At 42.0% G+C, this 27164-nt stretch overlaps 1 protein-coding gene across 1 annotated transcript in view; it reads right to left on the bottom strand.

The window, feature by feature from the left end:
• ITIH2 (inter-alpha-trypsin inhibitor heavy chain 2) overlaps nt 1-27164 on the bottom strand; it is a 29970-nt gene extending 2806 nt beyond the window's left edge. Inside the window, exons 1-18 of the mRNA XM_068401119.1 lie at nt 27081-27164; nt 25435-25509; nt 20596-20631; nt 19718-19890; nt 18893-18997; nt 18389-18551; nt 16999-17106; nt 15337-15465; nt 14578-14694; nt 13271-13439; nt 11446-11571; nt 10400-10581; nt 8663-8848; nt 7503-7642; nt 6779-6951; nt 3919-4053; nt 1674-1787; nt 384-582 (exon numbers count right to left, since the gene is read on the bottom strand). Of these exons, the coding sequence (XP_068257220.1) occupies nt 384-582; nt 1674-1787; nt 3919-4053; nt 6779-6951; nt 7503-7642; nt 8663-8848; nt 10400-10581; nt 11446-11571; nt 13271-13439; nt 14578-14694; nt 15337-15465; nt 16999-17106; nt 18389-18551; nt 18893-18997; nt 19718-19890; nt 20596-20631; nt 25435-25509; nt 27081-27164 (2414 nt within the window). The remainder of the gene's footprint in view (nt 1-383; nt 583-1673; nt 1788-3918; nt 4054-6778; nt 6952-7502; nt 7643-8662; nt 8849-10399; nt 10582-11445; nt 11572-13270; nt 13440-14577; nt 14695-15336; nt 15466-16998; nt 17107-18388; nt 18552-18892; nt 18998-19717; nt 19891-20595; nt 20632-25434; nt 25510-27080) is intronic.

The following is a 27164-nucleotide window of genomic DNA, read 5'->3' as shown; positions in this document are numbered from 1 at the left end:
CAACATGGCTGCTAGCTGTTAATCTGAAGGTGCAGGTCTCCTGGATGTTGTGAGTCATGTCTCAAATCATGACAGAAACCCTGAAGGTATCTCAAATAACATTAGATGCTTGTGTTTAGGCAACTGAATCCTGATTTTAGCTAATGCAGACAGCAGTAGGGAGAGGAATTCAGCTTTTTCTGCTTGTGTCTGGTCAACTGAGTCACTCTCTTGGCCCTACTACCTAATTTCATTAACTATAATGAGAGCTCTGACATCTAGCTAAGATTCACGTGCCCGTGTGTAGGCACCCTGTGGCCTGGATCCCACCTGTAGCTGGGTCAGTCCAATGCTGTGTTGCAAATGGTTTTCATAGGACAGACAACAAATGCTCAGCAACTTACTGTTTCCGAATGATGTGCCCCGTGTCTGACCAGCTCAGCTTGATGCCGTAAGATCCATCTTTCAGTGTTATCGTTTCTGTGGTGATCTCCACTTTCAGGCCTTTGTTTTTGAAATAAAAACCAATTTTGCCAAAGTATGTGTTGAGTTTCTTATTCTCTATCTTCTTGGCCCCAATGAGCTGCCCATTGACCACAACTCCTGTGAAGAGCAGAGAAGCAGATGTTGCCTAAATCTTGGAGCACCACCTAGAGACTTGGAGTTCTGATCTCAGCAGGGAGTACAATGGGATCAGCAGAAACATGCAGCCCTCTGACCCCCTGTTTTTCTCATCTTGCCAGCCAAGAGAGGAGAACAATTTATTAAATCACCTCCTGATGCTACTGTTCATCCCTTAGGATGTTAATCTGGTGGGAATTATGTTAGGTCTTGCTGGTAGCTGATTCATAAGCCATTCGGTTCCTTGCTGTCTGTGAAAGCCATGGGGTGGATGGGCAGTGGAGGAATGGTACCACATCTCCAGCCCAGGTTAACCTCCTCCAAATGCTCATCACTTTTTACATATATCCCAGAGGTTAAAGAAATGCTGCCAGCTAAAGCCCTCTGAGAAGAGGAGGCTGGTTCCCTTTGATGCCTTTGGGAGTACAGTTGCACGTTTTTCTGCCTGCCACCAGGGATACCTCCAGTTTTATTTCTCTTTGTATCTCTCTTCCACTTTCTTCTTTAAAAGTACAAATGAGAGACGGGAATCCTCACCTGTCATGGAGATTTCCTCACCTATCTTGGCTCCTTTCCCAGTGTTGGGCCATCCTCACAGCGAAAATGTTTTTCCTGGTAGTTCATTCCTACTCTGAATTTTACCTATCGCAGCTTGTTTCTGTTGCCTCTTGTCCTTCAGCTATGCATCTTGGAGATGTGTCAGGCTCCATCTTTACCTTTTGATTATGTGGTTGTAGACAGCACCAAGATTCACCGTGGATCATCTTTTCTTAAGATTGACCAAACCCAGCTGTCTTAGCCTCTCCATCTATGTCCTGTGCTCCAGCCCCATAATCATCTTGGTGGCCATCACTGAATTTGATCTGGTTTGTCAACATCTTGTACTGGCAAGCCTCAAGCTGGACATAATAATTCAGATGTGGAAGGAAATAACCACGTCCCTCAACCCGCTGGCCACACTCCTGTTAGCACATGGTCCTCCCTGTAGGCATTTCCCCTGATCCCTCTGAACACCTTTCAGAACTGAGAGAAGAAAAGTGTGCTGTAAAGTAAACCGTGTTTTATTCCCTTACCGGTACCAGGATCAGAAACCAAGTTTAGGATCTTTCCAGGCTCTGAGTTGATATTGAAGCAGATGTTCCTCTGGCTCTTGGGCAGGTGTATGATGAAATGTGGGTCATTGTCAACTGAAACATAGAAAATAAACAGGCATGAGAAGCAGGCTGGTACCTGCCCTAGAGGTCAGGGACACAAAGATTGAGACACTTTCCTTGGAGGATTTTGAAGCACTTTCTGGGACTCCTCAGAGTAGGATGAGGGCCCTTTCCACCCCTGCAGTAGCTAAGGAAGTTCTCAGATGCTCCTCACAAAAGCCCCTCAGAAGCTTTCTTCTCATACACTTCCTCCATTTACGTGACATTATTGGCTTGAGGAGCACTGCCAAGTGCAGTGTATTACTGGTTTAACTGGTTAGCTGCACACTAGGGTGCCATAGGCTCAGTCTGGAGTTCTAGGAGCTGGGCTTTATTTCTTCATGATGGAAGCCAACCTCCAGGTGAGACCAAGAACCCATCTGGACACCAGACAGACAGGACACATCTTTGAGGCCTAGATCCATGAAAGAACCTAAGGCATGGAAAGCAGGACTTCGGTGACACCTCTGTTCAAAACTAATATCCAGCCATGCTCAGCTGCTGCCTATTTCTAGAAGAGACACTCCCAGAACATCACTGTCTCAAACTAAGAAGCTCTCAGACATGTTACAAGTCCATACCACCATCCTGATGTTGGGTAAAGACACATGCTGCCTACCAACTCCTCTGAGGAATAGAATCCAGGACTTGTTCTCACAGTATGTACAACACCCTGGTGGGATTGGACCTCTCTGAAAGTCATATGTTCTTTAAAATTGGCCTCAAATGCGACAAACACCTGCACCAGTCACTGAAGGCAGCTACCTCTCATCTTGTCTTGAAGTTCTAAGCACTGCCCAGCTCTTTGCTGGTTTGGTGGTGGTTGGCATCTCCCTGTCAACATTCAGAGACATGCCCATACTCAGTGTTGCCTATGGGGATAGCCAGGCCAGCTTCCATTCATTCATTGGTGTTCTTCAACTTTTGGAAGTATTTAACTCTTCCAGTGTACTAGACAAGTCCTAGACCCTTGACCAGAAATGTCTTCACAGGAAACCGTGGGATAGGTACCCTCCAAGGGCTGAAGGAGCTTTTGAATATCTTGAACCTTTTGAATATATTGAGTCTCTTGACTATAGCCCTCAATCATGTTTCCTTATTCTCACCAACTGCTTGATCTTCCTCAACTTGATGCCAAGGCCTGTTCTGATCAACATTTCCAGGAACAAAAAGAATTGCCAGTGCAAAATACATGTATAAGATGGACAGGTAGCTTTGCCTTGCTCACCTTCTTTTTCAAGCAGTTTCTTGACTATCCAAAGCCTTAGATTAATGCTTGAGCTATGCTGAGAAGGAGTTTGATAGCTCTTTGTTTGATAGCTACGTAAATACACACATCTGGACGCAGGCACGCTCCAGAGTTATAGTGATTATACTGCTTTTGTAGGCGATGGTTCTCACAGCTGGTGTGTTTAAGTAAGGCACTAAACTGTGGCAAAAGCCCAAGCATTAACAGGATCCATCAGTCATCAGCACATTCAGAGATTTTTATCTACCACAGAATTTTCATCTGTTGTCTACAATGTCAGTAACTTTACGATAGCTTTGCTACTGCAGAGACGCTGAATGTAAGCTCAGTGAACAGCCTCAGGGAAGCACGCAGCAGAAGATGGGTCACTGGGATCGTATTAGGATCTAAACTAGTCTCATGCTTGTAACTTAGAGCATATTTTTACAGGTCTGTCTATTCAAAGTCAAAATGACTCAGTGTTTTATAAAGAAAAGCTTAATCCTTGGGCACTAGATGGATTTACAAAAATCTGACTGAGGTGGCTGTTACTTGGGCTGTACACGATTGTGCCCTGCACAGACCTTCAGCAGGGATTGTATCAAGGTCCTTTCACACTCATGTTCTCTGCAACAGCAGTGAAGGAGCTTCACCAGCTAGTCACAGCAGTTGATTTGTTCTCTTGTGGACTAGCCCGCAAGTGAAGATACAGTTTTTGCAACAATTTAGAAAACTCAACAATAAAAATTAGGACAACTGATAGACTCCTCCATCTTATCACAGAAGCTGAAATTCCCAAAGTGCCCAATAACTTTGGTTATATCACCTTTATTTGTTTATTGGGTGATGAATGTTGCTGTCTCGTGTTTCTCTGCAGAGAAATACTGTAGCTCTTACCTCTGTTTATGCTCAGAGAGGACACAGAAGGACTCCTTTGCTCAGGCATGAAGCTGACTGGTACAGCCGTGACATTGGCCCAGGCTGGGATACCTTTGTTATTAATAGGTGCATTTGGAGTTAATCCTAGAGTACCTGTTAAATGACAGTCATAATTAGGTTTGTGTTAGTGCTGACATATTTAATAGCATAATTTCTAAAGTAATGCAGTAGGTCAGAGCCTGATGTTGTAATACCAATGCAAAGCAAGCGCAACACTCCTTACAATAGACAGATTTGTATAATGAAGTTAGGATGGATTTACTCCAGTGTCTCCACCAGAGGAATATGACTTACCAGGGCAGCTGAGCTAACCATAAGCTATTGGTGAAAAATGGAACCTGACTGTTTAACAGGCCCCACTTTAGCAAAGACCCCAGTGCAAGAGGCTTAAGTGTTTTGCCAAATAAAAAGGTGAACTTTAAAAATTTAGCATGTGGTAAAAGCTTTGCTGACTTGGGTCCTCAGTTTGAGGTGCCTGAGAAAAGGTAGGACTCTTTCTGCATGCCCTAGGATGACCCACATGGATAAAGGTTGCAAATAAGTGCAAGCATTTAATATAACATCCCTTAATGCGTCCCCTTCTGCTAGAGGTCTCTCTGCCTTTGCCATGACGGAGGCAGGAGAAAGTAACGTGTGTCCTCTCTCTCCCACTTAGTTCATAAAGCAATGTGACCTTAAATGATCCATGAGACTTGGTTTGTTTTAACATGTTGGACTGAGAATGGCAAGAGCTGAAGCAGGGCATGTATTCTCATCTGCTGGCCCTGCTCTCAAGGGGAGAGAGGGGAAAAAGGAGCTGAGGGACAATAGCAGGATGGAAGATTGCACAGCTAGATCTTCTAAATCTCTATCAGCATCCTCTTTCTTGAACCCCTAATTCAGACCATAGGCTGTTTTTACTCAGGCAGTGTTACTTCCATTAGCACAGTTACATGTGAAGTCAGTGCAGATAATACAGGAACTAAAAACTGGACAGAGACTTCTGAGTTTCCAGGTCTTATCCGTTTCACACACTATTATGCATGAAGAAGCTCTCCCATGCACAGTCTAGTTTTGCAATAAGTCTGTCTGATAAAAGAACAACTAGTCAATCCTTTGAAAAGTGAGTGAAAGGAAGAGACACAGTCTCTGTCTGTGAAGGCAGACAGTGCAGCTCTGGTGGGAGTTGTATAAGGACAGACAGAAAAATCTGTTTCAGATTACCCATTCCATGCCTTGTACATGCAAACTTTTTGGTGCAGCTCATGTGTTGCACAATCCTAAACACAGATTTACTTTGATATTATTTTCACAAGCTTTGTCCTCTGCTAAGGACAAGAGTCATGTCCCACTGTCCCTGAAACCCACCGATGCCTTGACCCTGATTTCAGTGCTGTTAAGTTTTGACTATTCCATCAAACACAAAGACACAAGAATCTATATTTAAATCACTTAAATCCTCTGCATCATCTAAATCAAGATAATTATGGTCTGAATTAGTCAGCTGGTGCCATGTATAATGAATTCATTATACATGAATGCAATACATGCTATTTCTGTGCTGAACTGTTTGGTGGCTGTGAGTTCATAGAATCATAGAACATCTAGAGTTGGAAGGGAATCATAAGGATCAAGTCCAACTCCCTGCTCCTCACAGGACTACCTAAAACTAAATCATGTGACTGAGAGTGTTGTCCAGATGCTCCTTGAACTTGAGTTATAGTATACAGTATAAATAACTATTTAATTTCTCTTTGGATCTCAGCTGCAGACTTGAAAATTGAAAAGAAGAATAAATAAATGTAAAATTAACAATTGACAGACATAAGAATCCCATTTCATTGAGCCAGCATCAGGACAGTTTTATAGTCACCCAGGAGCATGAGAACTGAGCATGCAGGATATGTGCTTGGAGTGTCAGCAAAGTCACAATCACTTCCAGTGTGAAATGCCAAGTGGATTATGTTGTCTGCTGCTGTAATGGAGGTTGCTTTTTTCCTTCACAACCGATTTTAAACTCTCTCATTTATTAATAAATTTTAAATCACCAGACTCAGTTGTTCAAGGAGTTGTTCTTTTGCTTTCAGTGCTTCCATTGCATCACACTGGCAGTGTTTTCCTGACAGTAACAGTTATGCTTTTTCAAGTCATTGACTGGTGAGGGTGTAAAATAGCTGCTGTTGAGTTTCATTGGAAGCACGTGGCTGTGCAGGGATGACTTTGTGTCTGCTAGACACCCACGGATGCCAACAGCTATTGCTTTGAGACTGACTCGACCAGATAATACCAGAACAAGCCAATGCTGCCTCATTTGGCTAGGCATAAGGTTGCTGTAACGAGTATTGTTACAGCAATTGGAGCACGTATTCAAGTAATTAATTTAAAGGAGAAATCCATAAATTTAATTAATGAAGCACTCTGTTGTTACGACAACTCAGCTTCCATGTAGGCTCATAGCTGATTAATAACAATCTTAGTAAGTTCCAAGGCTTAAAAGTAGTGATAAAATACAGTTTAGTCAATTCTACAGCTTCGGTGCAGGGAACTAGACATATCTGTCCCAGTAAGCAGATGTTCAACCTGTGACATTGTAGGCTTATTGGAAACCTCATCATTGCAATGTTGGTGCATTCAGTCCTCACTGAAGCCAATGGCTCCAAAGAGCACTTGCATAACAGGATGATCTCAAACTGCCTGAAGAATTGGTCAGCTTTCACTGAAAATACAGGCTATCCTATAAGCCCAAACACCTGGAGTGAACAATGAACACAGTTGTTCTTCCAACACAAGAACAAAGCCAAAATGAGAGGTAGAGTAATGGACAGATTGAGGCACTGACCTGGGCAGCAGCCCCTTCTGGGATCTTTGGGCTGGTCTGCCAGCATAATCTCATCCTTATCAGCATTCTCTATCAGCATGGCTGTGAAAGGGGTGACAATATGATGGTCAAGAGACATCTGTAGGATGGATTTGGTGATGTTCCTCTTCAAAGCTGCAGTGGGGGCTGTGTTTCTGGGTGGAAAATGAAACAGAAGGCATGGTTAGCAGCTCTACAGGGCAGCTTCCATGACAATTCCTCCCCAGCATGGTCATAGAGCCCACCAGTAGGTGCTGCAAGAAGGAAAGGCTGGGGGCCTCTGTGAATGCACTCTCCATAAGATGACTATTTTTGTCTTCTGTGGGCTTTGGCCTGGACTCAAAGAAGCCCAGTCCATCTCCTGGTCTCAGCAGGAGACGTCTTTCTGCTTCAGAGGAGATTCATCCTGAACTGCTCCATAGCTTTTAGTCAGGCTCTATGAGGCAAATCTCTCATTCATTTCATTCACTCAGCTCCACAGCCAGGTCTGTTTGACTCTTATTCCTCTAATTAACTGCTCCCATACTCTATTCCCTGATATCTGTGAGTGCTAAAAATCAGAGGAATGTGGCTGAAGATATCACCTACCTTTATTTTGATTTGTTTACCTTACCCATTTGAAACCCTGAGGGCAGCCTCATGGCTGCGGTGTCAGATTGCTCTCAAGCTTCTCTTCCCTCCCATCACAGACCACATTTCTCCTCACCTCTCTGCCAGCATCTGGTTGACAGTCAGATATGCCCACAGCTTCTTAGTGAATTCGGGATCTGCATATTTGTCTTTCTTCATGAAGCCATCCAGTTCTTCAACATCTCGCAGGGTTTCCATGACGAGCTCTGCATTTGCCTATGCAGTCAACGAGAGATAAAGAAAATGGAGGGTAAGCCAGGAGAATGGGGTGGCTTTGAGTTGCCCTCTTAGCATGGTTGGCATTAAGGACCCACTCTGGCTCTGCCCATGGTCACTTCTATATGAGAAAGTCCCAGCACCATTGGCCTGACGCCATGGGGAGGGGAGCTGTAGCAAGAGGATCTTCTGTTAAAGACACTTTTAGTGACAGTGGATTAAAATAGGTAAAGGAGCTGTCAGCAGTAGCCAAACAGGGTGCTATCACATGCCGAAAGAAGAGGCTCTCAACAGAGCTCTGCTGTCCTCCCCTCAGGCTTTTTCACACCCAATTCCTACTGAGAAATAGGAACCAAATTCTACTTTCTCCCACAGACCCTGGGACTGCACTGTGTTTTGGTAGGAAAGAATATTGAGTGTGTTTGATTTTTCCAGCAAATAACAAATGGCAACTTCTAAGCCCTATAAGTGTGGATGTTTTGTGTCCTCCTCAGAAAGATCTGGATGTAGTATTCCCACCCCATCCCACTCCACCTGGAAGAGCAGCCCAGAAACACAGGGAATGTCTCTTTGCACATGCCACAATGCAGAGCATAAAAGGACAGTGCTAGAACTTCACACACTGTAGAGCCACTTGGTTGAACTCCCCAATAGTGGGAGGTTCAGCTATGAAAGGAGTTACCTTAGGAGAGCTCCTCAGCACCTCCACAAAGGGTGAAGGAGGACTCAATAGTCTTAGAGCAAAATTCTTGTTTGCAATTGAATTTTGTATGGTACATTTCTTATTAAAAGACAGTTCCTCTGGCAGGATGCAGGCAGTGGCTATTCATGGCTGTACTTGAAGCTATGGTGAAACATTGTTGGACACACCCCCCCACCGAGTTTCTCCGTGCTCCCACCCAGAACTCAAGCAAACAAAGCACTCTGCTGGCAATAACCTCCAGCAAGGAGACTGTGCACACAGGTGAGCAAACCAGCCCAAGCCCCAGGAGCAGGTATCCTAGGGACACCTTCACTCACTGCTGTTGCTGTGACAATGCTTTCCAAGTGCTGCAGGTTTTCCGTGTCAACCTTTCCAGCCACTACTATCTCCGAGCCACCAAAGTAGTTGTGGAAGCTGCTCTGGGTGACATCTGACACTGAATCCTGGGGGTAGTTGAACTGAATCTTCTTCAAGAGCGGAGTGGAAACCTGGTTGTAGAAATTCTGAGAGGGAAGGAAACAGAGAAGTGAGTCTGTTGCACCTGAAGCAACCCTCTCACATGCACCACTGAAAGGACAGCAGATGACAAAACCTGGAGCCCTAATGGGCAAGTGGAACTTTTCTTGTCCCAGAGAATGTAGACTTCTTTATATTTAGACTTTACTACACTTGTAAGGGGGTACAGCAAGAAGATCTGGTCCAGGTCTTGTGGAAGTCAAAGGATGGTCAGAAGCCCATGGGTTGTGTCTTTCCTAGACCTAAAAGGCTTGAGCACAGGTGTATATGGGCCTGAATCAATTATCAGGTGGTCAGCTCTTGGCTACTGTGTAAGACACACAGCTGCTTCCCACCTAATGCTTGCCAAAAACCGGACCTATATCTCACTTGTGTTCCCTTCTGTGCTGTAGACTGTTGTCTTTGTTTAGCCCGCACGCAGGGCTAAACAATAACCAGTTGTTCTCTCACCCAGTGTCCCTTCCCTGACTGAGAAAGGGAATTGGGAAAAGGAGGGAGACTTGTGGGTTAAAATTTAAACAGATTTAATAAAATAAGGAAACTGATATCAATGCTAATACAAAACACACAAAATTATACTTAGCCCACAGATTGGTGGCAAGTGAGAGAGGGAGAAGGAAAACCCCATCCCATCCCAGCAAGCTTTCCCATTTATAGTGAACCTGATGTTAATGCTATAGAACACACCTGTGGGCCAGCCTGGGTCAGCTGCCCTGGATTTAACTGCTAATGGCCGTAATCACCATGGCTGGCCACAAACTGGAACAAAATCTAACAGAAACTTAATTCTATAAATTTTATCCCCATGAAACAAGGACAACTGTCTACCCTTTTCTGACCCTGTTGTACCTGGCTGATGTGAACTGGGATGTGTGCACACCTGGGTTTAGCATATGGGACCAGAGAGGGAAAACAGGCACCCATACAGTGCTATGGGTGGGGGCTGCCTCATACCGAGGGGCTGCACTCTCAGAGCTGCTCTGTTTGGCAGAACACCATGTAGTGTGTCCTGGCACACCTGTGTGTGTCCTATCACACCTGTGTTGGGAAAGAAGTAGTATGAGAAGCCTGCACAGGTGATGAAGCCAGTGAATGGAAACAGAATAAGGATGTAAGATTTTGTTCATCAGCAATTACTTCTCACGGATTTAGAGCCGTAGCCTCCTAGAACTGAACTTTTTCTTACACTGGCAAACATTTAGCATTTACATCTAGGCCTTTTGTTAGTGATGAAGTGGTCTGAGCTAAAATCCAGCCCTTAACTGTAGTTCAGAAAATCTTTTTTATGGTTAGGATGATTTTATCAAATATGAATCCTACCCAGAGCAGTAAAGTATGTATTATAGATAATATAAAAACTGTAACTAGGACCACTTAAGCTAATGCATGATTGTCATCTTGCAGGACTCTCCAGAAGAAACAATGCTTTTTGTGACCTCCCCTGTGAACCTGCAGTAACTCTACTCTTGCTAGTGGAGTTACCCAGCTCCACAGCTGTGAACAGAACTGGACCCTCAGTTTCAGAGGCAGAAACGCACCTTCATTTGGGCAGAAGTCTCCTGATTTCCAAAAATCCTCTGGGCCATGCCACGGTTGTCAGTTGCGATTCTCTGCAGGAAATCGTAATCTACATCAAACCCAATCCCGAGGCAGAAGAGAGAGAAATCGTCCTTTATGCTCTGCTTCACGTTCTTCTGGATCGTCGTCAGCTTTAGCTCACCTTGGAGACACACAAAGGGTGACATCCATCTGAGCAACGGAGGCAGTCTCCATCAAGGTAAGTGCATTCATGCTCTTCCAGTGTCTCTGGTTCTCTCTTAATATAAGGGAAATCTAGACAACTAGCTCATATGCCAAATCTCCATTTTGCAGTGCCTACAGTGACATTTGAGCTTCTCCTGGATGGAGATTAACAAATTATTTCCATTGAAAATGATTCCTTTGAACTCTTTTTTTGGTATCTGACACATATTCTTTGTATTTCCAGTGCTCTAATTAACTTCCTGGGGAGTTTTGTAATTGTAACATATCTAGACTTCTCCTAGAATGACTACTTCAAGCTCTCTGCAGGCTAAGACATCTCCATAAAGGTCTTACTTTGTTTCTCGTACTTAAGATGTTCTCTGACACCATTGGGACTGACTTTTTTTCAGACTTATTTTTAATGGCAGCCTCTTCTGGGCTGGCATCTTGCAGTAAGTGATTGCTTTTGACCTGGACCAAATCTAAACAAAATTAATTTGCTTTCTACTTTATTGTCCTGATTTTGATGTTACATCGTGCAATAAATCTGTGTGGGCTAAGGTCATTGGAAGAGGAAATTTTTTTCTAAGGTTGTGATTATCTCTCCTACAGGACTTGTGCATCTCTGTAATTGCAAGAAGTACATGACTTGCATGACATAATCTGCTCATTTTTTGAAAGCTTCTGTGCAAAGCCCCATGGCATTTGGCAAAAGAGCAGCACAGGCATTGGAAGAAAGTGAAACAATTTTTTTAACTTGCTGTCAAGGTGTCTACGTATTGCATGCTTTTCTCAGGCTAATCCCGCTGGCCTTTCTTCTCACCTAAAGCAGGATCCTTACCTACTGTCGGGTCTCCATCAGACACCAATACAATCATGGAGACTGAGTTAGGGTCCAACATGCCTAAGCTTTGGGCTTCATTCAGGATGAACGTGGCTCGGAGAAGAGCTTCATTGATATTTGTGCCTGTCAAAGACAATGAAGAAAACAAGTTTGATTCTTGTTGAGTCTCCTGTCAAATTCAGCTCAGTTCTGAGATTCCAGTGGAATTAATCAGCATGGACAAGACCTGAGATCAAGGCAGCAAAACCCCTCCTCAGTGATGCTTACGGTACATCTGCTAGCATTCTGGTTCCCTAAAGAAACAGAAGCTGAAATGTGTTGCCTGTTGGTCATTGTGTTAAACAGACCTTCTCTATTTTCCTTACCTATAGTTATACTATTTACTGAAATCAACAGAATTAGTCAGGATGTACATCTCTGTAAGTGGAAATAGTCTGTAATCCATCTGAACTTGTCCATCAGCATGTTGCTTTTTTCTTATCACGATGTTGAAATACATGAGCACGTATTTATATGAATTTAGACACATCTGTATATACACATATATATGCTTTTTGCACTAAGTTCCATTAAGAGACCAGACGTTGATACCGCTTTTCATCCCAGGCCGTCACCTCCACCCTCCCCACCCCCCATTCCCCTCACTAATTCCAGTGGGACCATTTGTGGTGTTGGGAATTATTTGCTGTGGGAAGAATTAGTGGATTTGCAGGCAGATGATTGAATGAGAGAAGAAGACACTTTGTTTTCTGGCATCAGCCAGAAACAGCCAGCCTTGGACATCTTCATTGGAAAAGAAGAGGTGTATGTTTACTCACCCTGTCTAAAGGTTTGGCTTGTGGCACAGAAGGGACTGAGTAAGAAATTAGTATGAGAGGAACAGGAGTAGGAAGGATGAGCAGTCAGAAAACAGGCATTTTGTTTGTCAAGAAGGAAAAACATTAGCAACTCCAGAGACAGGATAATAAAATGCTGCATTGCAAACTGGCTTTGCTGGATGGAAGCAGGTCTCTTTAGCTTGTCTGTCAGTTCATTTAGGTTAACAAATTCAGGCTTATGAGCCACTCATCTACCCAACGTGGGTTCCTATTCCCAGCACACTGATGATCTCGGACAAGTCTATAACTTCATACTGCTCCTACCTTATGTGTTGCCAGTGAAAGTTTCTGGAATGAAAGTGCCACACTACCAGAAGGTTCTGATGTTGGGGAGAGCCTCTACACACTGTTGGTGTACAAATAACTGAACAACTACATGAGAATTGCACTTCAGAGAGCAATAGATTAAAATGATCATGAGCCCTTTCTGTACAAGTAGCTCAAGTGCTAACAAATGAAGCATCCGAAGTGCTGTAAGGTTGAAAAAGGCAATTGTCCTTGTTTATCAGAGAATGAAGGCACAAAAACGACGAACAGTTTGCCCAAGGTGGCATTTAGTAGATCATGGTGTAGTCTACAGTTTAAAGCCAGTGGAGACCCTAGAGTTGGGCTGCTTATGATTTGCTTTACAAAGGCATGAGATGGCCTTGGTCTTTCAAGGGTATTTGGGATTTGTGAGGCTGGAAGTAGGATCTATAGACTAAAGGCAGCTGTTCTATGGTCTGTGTTCTATCTGTCATAGCTTATTCAGTAGAAGAAAATGCCATCCCATCCCATAATACAATAAACTGGAATTATTCTTCTCCTTTAACCCCAGTACATGCTTTTCCCATCTTGGGAATCAGACTTTTTTTTAGAGTACTCTGCCAATCTGAAAGTTGTCTGAGGTACCCGTTCCTGTGATATCTAACTTCCATGAGCACCTTGCAATCAAAACCTCATACCGCCGTTGGGATGGATTGTCTGGATGTACTTCTTAGCATCTTCAACCTGCACTGGGGTGGCTGAAACTAGATTATCTCTCCAGCATCGGACATTGTGGTTGAAGTCGATAAGGGAGAACTGATCAGCAGCACGGAGCTCACTCAATATTGCCTTCATGGCCTCGATGGTCTGAGAAGAAGAAATTTAAGAGAAGATGAAAAGCTGAAAGCATCTTCTTAATTTGTGACTACAAGCAAACAGATGCCTCTGATGAATAAGAACACAAGCACTGGAATCCAAAATGAATTTTTCTCCAAAGAAACACAGAAAAAAATGCAATTAGCAAGAACAAACCCATGTGATTCAACACAGTGAGGTGAGAGAGAGAAGCAGTTTGTGAGACATTGTGGTTCAAGAGGGAGGATTTGCTTGTATCAGTGCAGGAGACTTAGCTCTGACTGCAGTGCTGTCATTTCAGGCTGGGTGACATCTGTTTGAAGATGTGTGATTTAAACAAGTGGCAATTAGCCTGTATCCCAGTTTTGCAGCATTGATTCCCCCAAGGAAGCAATCTACTAAGCCTTAGTACTGTGCTACAAAGCAAATTCAAACTAGCCAGTTCTTAAAAACCTTCAGCGACACATGATATACAATCTCCTGAATTCCCCTCTCAGCACTACAAAATTTTTCCCAATATGTAATATAAATCTCTCCTGCTGTAAATCCATCTGATTGCATCTGATCCCACGCTGGGTGGGCATGAATGTCAGTTGGTGAGTTTCTCTTTTAGAACAATTGTTTGCCTATTTGGAGGCTGATTATGTCTCTCCAAGTCTTTTGTTTTGCAGACCAAAACATCCTAATTTTTGCATTTCCTCCCCTTCCATGGGTTATGTTGTCTAAACAATTCTTACTGCTTTTCAGTGGGCTGTCAACAACTTGTCCACAACTTTTGGAAAGCAGGGATGTAGTAGCCCCACTGAGACTTTCCCAGGATTCAGTAGAGGAGGTTAGAGAAAAAGAGGGTCAGAGCCTTTGCAAAATGTTTTGTGATCTGTCAATTAAAATTTTAATTTAGAGCTGGAAGCTATATTCTGATGGCATCACCTCTTCCTTACAGCATGGAAGGGACGTTACAAATAAAGAGTAAAATCATGAAGTCTTTGATTCACTAAATATTCTCCAAATTCAGTGAGACTTTTGACAAAGTAAAGTGTAAAGAACTTAGCTGGTAATTTTGAGTGCCAGTCTGCTACAGGGTTGTATAGTAAGGCACATGGGAAAAGTTGGCAGGAGGTTCATTTTGCAATAGAGGTCAAACACTTACTTGTTTCATTTTCAGTCCCCACATCGAGCCACTGACATCTATAACAAATAAAATGTTCTTGGGCAAAGGATCAAGATTTTCCGGAGCAAAGAAGTGAATAAAATAGCCATTAAAAATCTGCAAAATATAATAAAAAAAATCACAGTGAAGTGAGCTATAGTAAAGATGACAGAAAACTCAAGACAATAACAGAGCAGAAAATGTTATTCCTCCTCTTCCTAACCCAAATCTAACTTTCAGCTCTGCACATCTCTGTATTTGTAGCCTTACACCATCTATACTCCATAGTCTACTTTTTATCAAGGAAAGCAAGGCCTGGTTCTCAGACAACTGCCATGCACGAGCACAAGGAGGAATGAAAAACGTTTTAAAAAAGACTGTTCTGTCTGTAATAATTCAACCCCATAACTCTGCTTCATGTTGATGTAAGAATAGTGATGTTCTGGTTGTCTCCTTGTGGTATATTGGTACAACTTCCAATGGCTCTGTCCTCTGATTCAACATTAGTGCTGCTAGGTATAAAAGACATTGGCTTTTGGACAAGACAGGAATCTGCTCCTGACTATATGTAGGACCACGTCTTAGTCATAAATTAAGTAAATCCATTCTGCCCACTTAAAATCTCTCTGTTTTTTCAATTGGATACAGAGCTCTTTCTCATGCTTATTCTCCTGAACAATGAAGTTTAGCACAGTTTGCTTAATGACAGCAATTCTTGTATTCACAGATCTCCCGTCCTGGTTCGACAGCAACACTTACTTCCAATTCTCCACCTGTGGCTTCTCTGTTCACATCATATTGCACCACAAAATTTCCATCTACTGCTGTGGATGAGCACGTGGGGCATTTTCGTTGCTGAGCCATCGTTGGCTTGAAAGAAACATGAGCCTTGAAATGAGAAGTGATCATCAGTCAATCAGATGTTGTGTGAAAGGTGAATCATTGAAACTAAAAGAGTTCAATTATTTATGAAATATTTTATTTCACTGAACACTTTTCTTCTTTCTTTGTTTGTACACTTAGTTTAAGCAGAAAATGGACTTTGTAACTTCAAAAGAAAAACAGCACCAAGGTTTGCCTGGATATGTTGATTCAGTAGGAGCAACTGTGACAAAACATGGTGACCTGTATCTACAGCACCAAATATTTCCATTAGAGCTGTGCAAACCATTTCTAGTAACCAATATGTTGGCTCATTTAACATTTTCCTAGTTGAAACTATCCATAATTGTATCAACTTTTAAAATAGCTTTTTAATTTATTTTTTCCCAAACAAATGAGAGCTTGTAATTTGTCTGTAAATTGAATACTAGGAATCATTTTCACTAGTCATGTGATTGGTTACGCAGGCTTTGTGGCATTATTTCTCTGCTTTGACTGGATAACTTGAAATTTCCTGAGAAGAGAAGACATAATATATATAGCCAGCAACAAGCTTTCCCATGCAGCCACAGAGTATGGTGCATGCGCAGGACCTTCCTTATAATATAAGGTCTTTGGAACGTGAAAATTCTCTCTGCGTGAATGTCACGAACAAGACTGCTGGAGACTATCTTAATGTTGGCAGTATTTTGCTATATCCTAGTTACATATGCTATTATTATTATTATGCCATGACAGTGAAGGTTAATTATAGCAACAAACTATACCCCCAGATAACTGACATGAGTGGAATAGGAACAGCTAAATGGGACTCTGAATTAGTGTTCACTTATTTGCCTTCAAATTCATGATTGAACTTGGTCAGAGGTTATCTGTTTACACTACCTCTGAAATAATTTGCTAAACTAGGAATGTGGGTGAATGAGACATAAAGCTGAGCCTGGATATCGGGGAAAAAATACTGCCTGATATATTAGTATAGTAGTATAGAGAGACTTTTGGGGCCTGATTCACATACACAGTGTTAGATGTCTATGTTAGAGTAGGAAGATTTGTACCCTCCCAGAGTCACTGCTTGAAGTTTCTTGAGGAAAACTTCTTTACTGTCAGAGGGTTTACACAAGAACTACACTGGAGAAAGCTAGGGTAAGAGTGTTAAGGAAAAGAGCAATTCTAAAATAAATCCCTATGCAGATGTTCTCAGCTGAAACTGAGATTGTGGGGTTATTCCAGAATGGTTATTCCACTTGATATTCATCACCTACCTTTTTCACATCCAGCAATCACAGTGCACTGCTCTTTCAGAATTACAAATTAAAAGCTTTGGGCAAAGATGGGTGGACTACACACTATTTCTATACTGCTGTCACTGTAGTATTTGAGCATCTTATACCTACATTTAGGTATCAATAATGAAGACACTGTATTTTTTCACCATATTTTTGCATGCTTCCAGCAGGTATGAAAAAATGCCACGACTGCGTAGGAACAATTGTGAAAACTGAATTTTTCATGCTATTTCCAGTCTGTGGGTGTTACCTTTTTCTCTCCCTTGGAAATGGTGGTGATTCCATTAAAATGATCTCCGAGCGAATTAGGAACATGCACATAGCGAAGTCCCTGTGGCTCAATAATGCGGACATCCACCTAAAGGTGTGAAAGGAGGACATTTAGTACGGAGCAGTGCCAGTGTTGTACCAGGACCTTATGAACCCTCCACAGGCAAATTCCAGCTGGAGGGTGAGTTGCTCTTGAGAATGCTCTAGTAGGGCTAGTCTCATTTGTGGTGGTGATCAATGCAATGATGAAAATAGACCACAAGGGAAAGACAAAAAAGTATGTATACAAAGAATAGAAAGAATTTGGTGGAAATGCTCATTCTCCCTCCAGTCTTTCTCACCCCCTGAGGCGAGTGGTGAGACAGAAGTCAAGGGTAATTCCATTGTTTGTGCTGAAAGCACAGAAGAAGCATGAAATTACTCTGCCTAAGTGTTGTGTTGGGTTAGGAGGCCAGGAGGATGAGAGATCTCACACTCAGTGATGAGTTCTCTTTCCCTCTACCCATGCTATTGACAGGACAGAGAGTATTTTCCCTTTTGGTTGGATGGCCAAGGTGATTTGGAGAATAAAGGTTTTATCCTGTCAGCTTGAGATAAGGGCTTTTTCTGGTTGTGTTTCTGAATAGTTAGTAAGACTACCAGGAGACAGGACATGGCGTCCTTTTCAGTAAGATTAAATCAGGCCTTCAGATGACTTGAAGCAGATCACAGCCTGCACCAAGCAAACGTGAGCAACAAACTTTCATATACAGCTTGTGCTGAAGCCATGGAAAGTTGAAGACGACATTTATGAAACAGGAACATGAGAAGCCAGATGGAAATGTCCAGCTAGCCTTGTGTCTATTGATGGATGATAGAGGACACCTTTGGATGTGTATAAGAAAGAGGGTAAGAACACAACAAATCTGTCAGCCAGTTGTGGATGGACTGTCATTCAGAGAACATCTGCTCTCGCAGGACACTATCTCATGAAGTTGAGATTATTATGAAAAGCACTGTTCCAAAAAAATAACAAGTATTGCTTGTTTTCCTTCAGTCAAGGCAAGTTTACACAAGTATATATATAGGCCAAAGCTTGTTTGCTCAAGTGGTTCTGACATGAGTCAGTCACAATTCAGGTGATGCCCAACTGTATTAGTATGAGAGGAGGCAGGACACATTTGCTCCTCACTCATGTAGCTACATAGCTCCTGGTTGAAGTGTCTCATGCTGGTCTACACAGTGACCTTGAGGCTATTTGTACCCAGCCCATATAAAAGGAAGGAGCTGTAGATGAAGTGTCTTGCTGCAGGGCTCATAGGAACCTTGGCTGCTTTCCCAGTGAGGATTCACCTGTGGGGTGCTGCCTACACACACCAGCTCTACTTTACCTCCATGTGCTTTGCCAAGCGTCCTGGCTTCACAGAGATGAAGTGCTCATAGGAGCTCAGTTTCCTTCGAATCATTTCGTGGTAGTGAAGTTCGAATTGGATCCTCATCCCTGGGGGCACATTCACTTCAGTTTTGAAGTTTTCCATATCCAAGGCGTTGCTCCTGAAAAGTCAGCTGTGAGGTTATTTTGAGAAAATACAAGGAGAAAGAGAGCTGCTTTGCATTTTGCTTGAGTCATGCATTTGCTGGGTTTGATTCTAACTGTGGCCTATACCACGGAACTGCAGTTGTCTGTTAGCACATGTTTTATCAAGCTGAAAGCAGGAACACAAGTTAAGTCCTTGACAATTAAATATCAGAGTTGCTGTAAATAAGCAAAACCTGCCTCTCCCACCCATTTTCATTTCCAGGGTTCCCCCTCATCTACCTCCTCCTGGGATGGGTCACCCCAGTTCTCCTGAGAATAAGTTCAGTACGATACCCATACGCCAAAGTCTTTATACCTTACTATTCCAGCAGCTTTGCCTTTGGCTTTTGCTTGAGCATACATTTTTCTGGCTTCAGATTTTTCCCGAATTTGGCTGGTAAATGTTATACCATTGATATCCCTAGGAGAGAGAAACACAGTCAGTTTGCAAAAGAAACAACTTTACAATCGACGACTGTTTCTTCACTTCAGAAAAAGATCAGTGAAATCTAATCTGGTGGGAAATAAAATAATAAGGCTCTTGTTTAACCCCAAAGTAATGAAGTCTGGTTTGCACTAGATCTGTATCTTTTTCCCTACCTGCTTTTTTATTTCAAGTAGCCAGCACTCTTGTCCTCTGAGAAGGATCTGCTCTTCCCCACCTCTTTCACACTTTCCCCATCCTCTGGGCAGGGCAAACAGTTACTCATGTCATGGCTGTTTTGGAACATGCTGACCAGCAAGCTGTTTTGGAACATGCTGACTGCTGCCTCTCTGAAGGGATGCTGAATCAGGCTAGTTTCTTTCTGTTTAGTGAGGGCTCTAATTTATGTCCCTGTCTCTCCTTTATCTGCTGCCAACTTGCACAAGACAGGTAGGAGCTTAGTCTGTTTGAGACTTCTGTCCTTTTGTCAAATTTTGTCAATGTTGGCCAATGGCCCAGTAATTACTGGAGAGGAAGAGATGGACAGACAGACAGTATGATGACATGAGCCTTTTTTCTTTGAGAAAGCCTGCTGAAATTACACTGAAGCTGGAAAATAATGAGGTGTTTTGCTTTTACAAATACTTCCTTCCCACCACATTCTGCCCCCACATTGAACCTGCCAGAGCACAAGGCTGATACCTGCCCACTACTTACATAGTGAAGTTGTCAATAAAAGCTCCTTTGGGGACTTGCACATCAAACACTATGGGCTGGGACCGTTTTGCATTATTCACCATTTTGGCTTGGATCATTGTACTGGCCAACCGTGACGTTATAGTGGATTGAACTTTGTAGCTGTAAAGACCTATCTTGTCATCATCCTCCACCTGTAATTGACAAAATTACTCTATAAATTTAGGAGACAGCTAGAAAATGTGCCCCAGAGGGCAATATTAACCTCTTTTATAGTCTCATTGCCTTTTTTCAACTGTAGTTCATTAAAATACAGCAGCCAGATGGGACATGAACTCACGTTCAAGACACCTCCATATTTTACCTGGAAATTGTGTCAGGGTACTCATGTGAATATAGTTCCTTGTAACGTTTCAGCTGAAAGGAGGAATTAATTAAGCCAAAATGTTTTCCTTGATTTGACCGTGCAACCAGTCCTTGGAATAACTCAGTTGGTGTAATCCAGCATAGAAGGGTATGCAGTAGTCCTCAACATCACATATTGAGGAGGAAAGAGCTTATATTTTCAGTAAAGGTCATAAATACAGGAGACCTAGTCTCCTTTATAATAGTTAAACCATGGCAGTGGGAGAACAGTATTAAGATATATTAAGATATTGCCTTTGTCTAATCACTTTTGATGCTTATTTCTTCATATTTGCCATACCCTTCTCCCTCCAAGAGCAGTTGTATAAACAGCATTGTGCAAACGGTGCTCTGTTTAAAGAAAATAGGTTAATACCCAACCAGCAGTAAAAACAAGGAACTGAGCAAACAAAAGGATTGATTTCCAAAAAAATGGTTAACTAGAAAATCACTTTGTTCAGTATTATTTTCCACAGAGGCAGAAAAAAACTCACCAGATCTCCAACATACCCCCAGTCGGATGTGCTTCGCTGGAAAAGAAAAATATGGAGAATGTATTTCAGCAAAGCTAAGAACAGAGATTGAGGCTGTTTCAAGACAGGGATTAGACAGTGGTAACATCTAAAACCTGCTTTCAAAGATGAACAGAATTGGTTTGAGTTCTCAGACTTAGTGTGTATATTCCTTTTGTCTTATTTTATGTATTTTTGCATGGAATATTGGAGCACGTGATCTCTCAGCTGTGACTTAGAGGCTATCAAAATCAGAAGAACAGCTCTCTTCCTCTGTCCTTTATTTTTTATAGAAAACATTCTCTTCTAGAACAAAAACATTCTTCCTGAAAACAAAACACACTGGCAAAAAGTCATACTCAGAAACCCTAGCTTTTAACACAAAAAAATCTCTTTTTGTTTTTCTAGGAAAAGTGGAAAAACCTCAAAACCCAGACCTTTTTAGCTCATTTTGTTTTCATTTACATTATAGTATATATCTTGTATTATATGCAATATGTATGTATAAAAACCCTATTGTGTAATGGATATTACATTTATATACTTATATATATTTAAAATTAGTTATGTATGCATTGATTAGAAGAGCTGAAACTGCTCATTAGTGGTGTTTTTTCCCCCCTGCCCTATGAATATTTCCATTTGGAAATTTCTATGAAGAGGTGGTGACATCTTGTGGCCATTTGAATCATTCCGTTTAATTCCCTAAAACTTGCACCCACATGATTAATCCTGGGATGGGATTTGGCTCACTTAGTTCTGCAGGGAGATGCAATTGTTTAATGCAGGTATCTACTTTGATGTTAACACGACAACTAGGCAAGCTCAGCTCTTCACAGTCAATGGAGTGATCCCTTTCATCTGAAAATACATGTCCCCATTTGGTTGAGTCCTGCCCTAAACCACACTGACAGTACTGGTGAGGGGAGTGGGTACCCAGTGCTGCCGGAAGTGCCCAAGGGTACCACACTGACTTTCAGATGGACATCCAGGAGATCATGAGGCTCCTGTAGGTCTTGCATGATATCTGACACCCAGTAAGATGTCTTGGACACCGCTAAAAATAATTTCCAACCAAAATGATTCTATGATTCTATGATTTTGTAGATCTGTACATGTAGGCAACTGAACTGAACCATTCAACTCCACTGATGATGAGCAGGAACTTAGGGAGACTAGTTCAGATACTGATGGCTAAATTATAAAAAGGTACCAAAACATACCAATCCCATCTTAGGTTTCAGTAGCACTCGAATCCAAGAGGACCCAAAACCACACAAGATGCTCACGAAAACTGCATTAGTCACATGGTGCGTGTAAGGCTTGCTATACAGTTACTAACTTCATTTGAAGCTAATTAATGTACTGTTACTAGGAAAATCTTGGGCTGCACAAGAGATGATACATGTCATAGCAAGATCATTTTAGTGAGATTATTTTAAAGATCCTCTGCAAAGCTGACACCCCACAGACATCACTGTACAGTGAACTGGACCCTTCACATCTGATAAAGAACCAGACCATGAAGAATGACTGTTGTCCCCACACATATCCTTGGCATAGGAAACATCACCAGCGTGAATACAAATTAAGACTAAACTGACCTTAACTGAAACAGATTTAACTTTGAGAAGATGAAGACCAAGACCTTAGCACAGAGGGGATTTGTTTTGTTGCAGTACTTTTCTGGTTCTCAGAAGAGCTTAGGGTTCTCGACTCACTTTATGAATGGTGCTTAAAGCTTTCAAGGTGCCCAAGTTTCCTTTCTGTTTGTTTTTGTGAGGGTGGAGGAGAAAGGGGAGGCGCTGGTGGAGACGTGAGCTTATCGCTTGCACATGTAGTGACTTCCACTGCTGTTGTTAGAGATCAGACGTGGGGTGGTCCAGACATCCCCCTAGGATCTCAAATGTTGCAGAGGACAGCCACTCCAACAGGTCAGGAGAACAGAGCTGTAGGTAACTATACTTCAGGTTTGAGCGCTGGTGTGGTTACTGAGAACATGGGCTTTGCAGGGACTCCTGTGGCACATGAGACGTGCTATTTCTGGCATGAGGGTTCATGGCTGATCCTTGCCTTTAAACCACATTCAGATCTGCTGATGACCACACTGCACAGAAACAGTATCTTGTGCAATATTTAACATGTGGCTAATGGCTGATTAGAGTGAAGAAAAGTGCCTCGGGAAATGTTTTAAGGATCTGGTCTTTATAGATGCTGGACCATATCTTCAGGTACTGAGACCCATCTTCTCCTGGCATCTGTGCAGCCTATGGATATTTAGCCCTCCATAATGATATTTGTTCAAATCACTGTGCATGAATGTTGCAACTACTATGCAGTCTACCATCAAGGAAATATTGGGTACTTCAACTGTGACTTAGTAAACAAGGAAAGCAGATTCAGAGTTGTTATACTGCATCCAAAGGAAATTACTTTTTTACTAAGGCATGAAAATTCCTAGGGAAAGTCATAAGAATCTGTAAATTAAGGAAAAGGTTGAAAAGCAGATGCCAAGCATGAGAAACTAGAAAGAGGACGAGATCTACCTGGCATGTTCTCCCAGTTCTTTGAGGTGCTGTTTCCTCATAGAGTCACTTGTTTTCATGTGAGCCGTTTCCTAAGCAGTTTTTAACACTGCATTTTCATTGCAGCCTCTTTAGACTCCTTTTGGGGATCATGACCCTTACTGTGAGGTGCAAGAAGAGCAATTTCAAACCTAGGTCTTGGCAGAGTTTGTCCTCACAGTGCTAAAAGATGAATCCTAGTCTTTCTGGTTGCATTTATACCCTGGGAGCTGGGAGGGTCTCCAGCCAGCTGATTCCACCCTCTCTGTCCTTCCATATTTCCTTCCCATGCTGGTTCTCATGGAGAGGAAACCAGGCAGGCAGAGCCGTAGGGAAATAAGTGTGATCTCACCTGTCTCTGAACAGCCAGCGATCAGGACCAGGACTGAGGGACATGCTACAGAACATCCCGCCTCACAGTCTAGACACAAGCTCCGTTATCTATCTCCAGAACAGAGATAATGGCAGTGCACCATCCCACAAAGGTTCCCAAGGTTACCTGCATTCCAGCCCGTGGGGTGCTCTGTTTCTGCAGTCACAAGGACCACTCACATACCTGAGATGCAGTATTTTTTGAATTGCTCAGCAGCAAATATTTTTCATCAGAATACCTGATCTGGACATAGAAAACAATTCTTTCTATTTAGAACTAATCAGTAAGTCCTGCAGAGGAGTTCTGTTGTCTTGTTGCCAATGGGCTAGTGACCTCACTGTAGAAAAACATAGTGCTAAAACAATAACTTGGAAGACAGCCTTCATCTAGTAATCTACAGAAACTACACACCTGCTGTTGGCCAAGAGCTACTGTCTCAAGATGTTTCACCTCGTTCAATTTAATCTCATTTATTAATATTTTATTGTGTCTCAACTAACATAAGGGTAGCTCAGAACCACAGAATCACAGAATCAATCAGGTTGGAAGAGACCTCTGGGATCATCGAGTCCAACCATTGCCCTGACACCACCATGTCAACTAGACCATGGCACTAAGTGCCATGTCCAGTCTTTTTTTAAACACATCGAGAGATGGTGACTCCTACAGCTGAGATCTTACTTCTACTGGTTTGCAAAGACTCATTTGATAGGTAAAGGATGGGAAACAATATATGGGAATATAAGTAATAACTGGTATAATAAAAACACTAGTAGAATTGCAAATTACTGCACGCATATGTCTAAATCACTACGTATCCGGAAAGTTGGGGAACAGGCCATAATACATACGGCACTAACACAGACATGTTGGAAAGAAATGATGCCTTGAAGAAGTGCAGCTAGAGAGGATTTCTGCTTAAGTCATGATTAAATTGTTTAAATACTAATCTGGCAAATTTGAACTGGCTTGATTCGTATTTATGCTAAAATCTTCCATTTTTCTGGCAGTGTAATGGGGGCTTTAGGTGTCAATAAGTTACATTTACATTCTGTGTGAGGCCCCTTTTGAAAAGCCTTAGGATAAAGAAGAACCATGTTTGCCTGTGCTTACCTTCAAAGGTGCTGGGAAATCCAACTCTACTCAAGAGGATCTTTTGTTTTCACTGTATTGAACAACCTCATGAAAGACAGCAGCAGAGCTTGGTGGACAACAAGGTCCACTCCGATCATCATTTCTTTCATGCAGTGTAATAAAAGTTAATACCTTCAAACAACTGATTTCATGGTTATTATCGTTAATTACTACTGTGTAAAACACAAGAAAATTCTTACAATGCTGTTTTAAATGTTTCTGTTTCAGAAGCTGATAGAATACAATAATCTGCAACCCATCAGCATGCTCGACACAAATTTTCTTCCCTGGTCTCAGACTCCACCAGCTCATTACCCATGTGACACTGTGCTGCACTCTTTTGACCTGAGTTAAATATGAATGAATGGACTACCTGTAGGACTGGAAGTTTTCAACCTATGTTGCCAGTGTCCAAAGACTTTTTCCATTTTCTCATGGAAAAGCCCCACCAGTATCAATGAGATTTTTCCCACACATGAAGTTAGACAGACAAGTATCTCCATTGTTTATCATCTGTATTATGGTCCTTAGGAGCTCAGATATGGAACAAGGCCTTCTTGTGCTAGGTACTGCATAAAGGATTGTAGAAGTTCTTATCCCAACAAGAAATATGGAGGTCTCAATGCATACAAGGACCTGTTGGTCCCACCTCATTGAACACTCACAGCCCTTGACATGGAGCAAACCACCTGGAGAGAGCTCCCAGGCATTCTTGCTTCCATATTTTTGAAGCATTTCTGGGTACTGTACCTGGTACCTGCCATTTCTCATCTTGGAGCTTGAAGGAAATCCATCGATTTCTAGGTCAATCAGGTTTTCCACTTCCTAGAGAAGAAAGAGGAAGAAAGAGGTGATGCTGCTGCCTTACTGTTTATTTTATCACTTGATTTATTATTTATTAGCACTCTAATAGAGTTCCAAAGGGAATTTACCTCCCTTTGGTGCAAATGGGGAGCAAAGGTGTCAACCACCTGAGACCAAAATGCTGCATCTTCACACATTCAGTTTCCCTCTGTGGCCAACTAGCTCTATATACTCTTTTAAGATCATGACCTTTACTATAATTTTACAACCTTTCCTTCTGAAGCAAGGAGTAATATTTAACGCATTGAAATGCCCATGAAGAGCAAGAGGCAGATTATCATCAGGATGGGTCCAGCCATGGTAACTACAGCATTTCAGATACTGATCTCACTTAAACCAGAAGGTTCAGAGAACTTATGCTCAAACCAGTAGCAACTCTCTCTGGTTTTATACTAATATACCTGAGCAATAAATGTGTCCCTTTGACAGCAAAGGAGCAGGTCTTTTCCAAGTGCAAGCACTAATTCAATTAGAAGCATGGTTCTTACACCACAGCAGTAGTCTTAATTAAAGTTTGTTAGAGGTTTAATTTATGGCAATAAAGAAGTTTAAGTTCATGAGCTGCTCTCCAACTTATATGATAGCATACACACAAAGGTTTGCACAAGTGTTTAAGCACATTGATGTTAAACTGGTACGGCGTCTATGGTTAGAAAGGACCACAGGTCTGGAATATTTTTCCTGGGAATTACAAACTCAGGCTAAAAATCTCACTGTGTCCTGAAAAGTGCTTTAAGAAGAAAAAAAAAAAAGAGGATATCCCCACTCACTAATTGTTTTTGTGAATCTTGCAAAGGAAATAAAAGCTTCATACCATCTCTGCTGACTTCACAGAAATATTTCAATACATACTGCAATGTGGAAGTGGATGTAGACACCCAGGTCTAAGTTCACCTGAGTCTGGGGGTTTAAATTTGGATTCAGCTTCAGAGTCAAAGCTATAACTATACTTCTTTTCATCATTGCATTATCTTAAGCAATTACAAGCTCTTCTATCAATTATCTCATCCCTCTGCTGAGGAATGTACAGTCAGTAGGATATTAACTCCATATTAGAACTCCTGTTAACAAAATCCTGAGTCCATATGAAACTTTGCTGAAGTTCATACTGGTCCGTACAGGAGACCCCATCCACAAAGATATCTAGGTGTTCTGTTTCTCCTTATTCCAGGGAAACAGGATATAAAATACGCTGAAGGTCTGAGTGTAGAAGCCCACGTGAATGTTTAAAGGTTAAAACCACCAGAAAAGGCAAAGTTGAGGTAAAAATATGAATCCTCCTTGAAAAGAAACTTGGAGTTATGCCCACACTAACCCAACTTTAATAATATTAAAAAAGCAACGCTGTGAATGACAGGTGAAAACCAATTATCAGAAGAATCCCTTTTATAGCTAAAAGTAGAAGAGTATTCACAAGATACAAGCAGAGCTATGAAGCAATGACCCAGTTCTGCTCCCGCCAAAGTCAGCTGCAGCTTTGATGTTGACTTCAGCAAGGAAGGGAGACTTAGGCCCTGCCTTGAAATACTCACATCTGGGATTTCGTCGATAACAAGATCGAAGCTTCCTACTCCAGAAATGAGGAACAAAACCAGGAAGCAGATCAGATGCTTCAT

This window comes from Nyctibius grandis, chromosome 5 (assembly GCF_013368605.1).
Source record: "Nyctibius grandis isolate bNycGra1 chromosome 5, bNycGra1.pri, whole genome shotgun sequence".
NCBI classification, from domain to species: domain Eukaryota; kingdom Metazoa; phylum Chordata; class Aves; order Nyctibiiformes; family Nyctibiidae; genus Nyctibius; species Nyctibius grandis.
The sequence above is the reverse complement of the archived record's forward strand: the minus strand, read 5'-3'. Positions and strand labels throughout refer to the sequence as shown.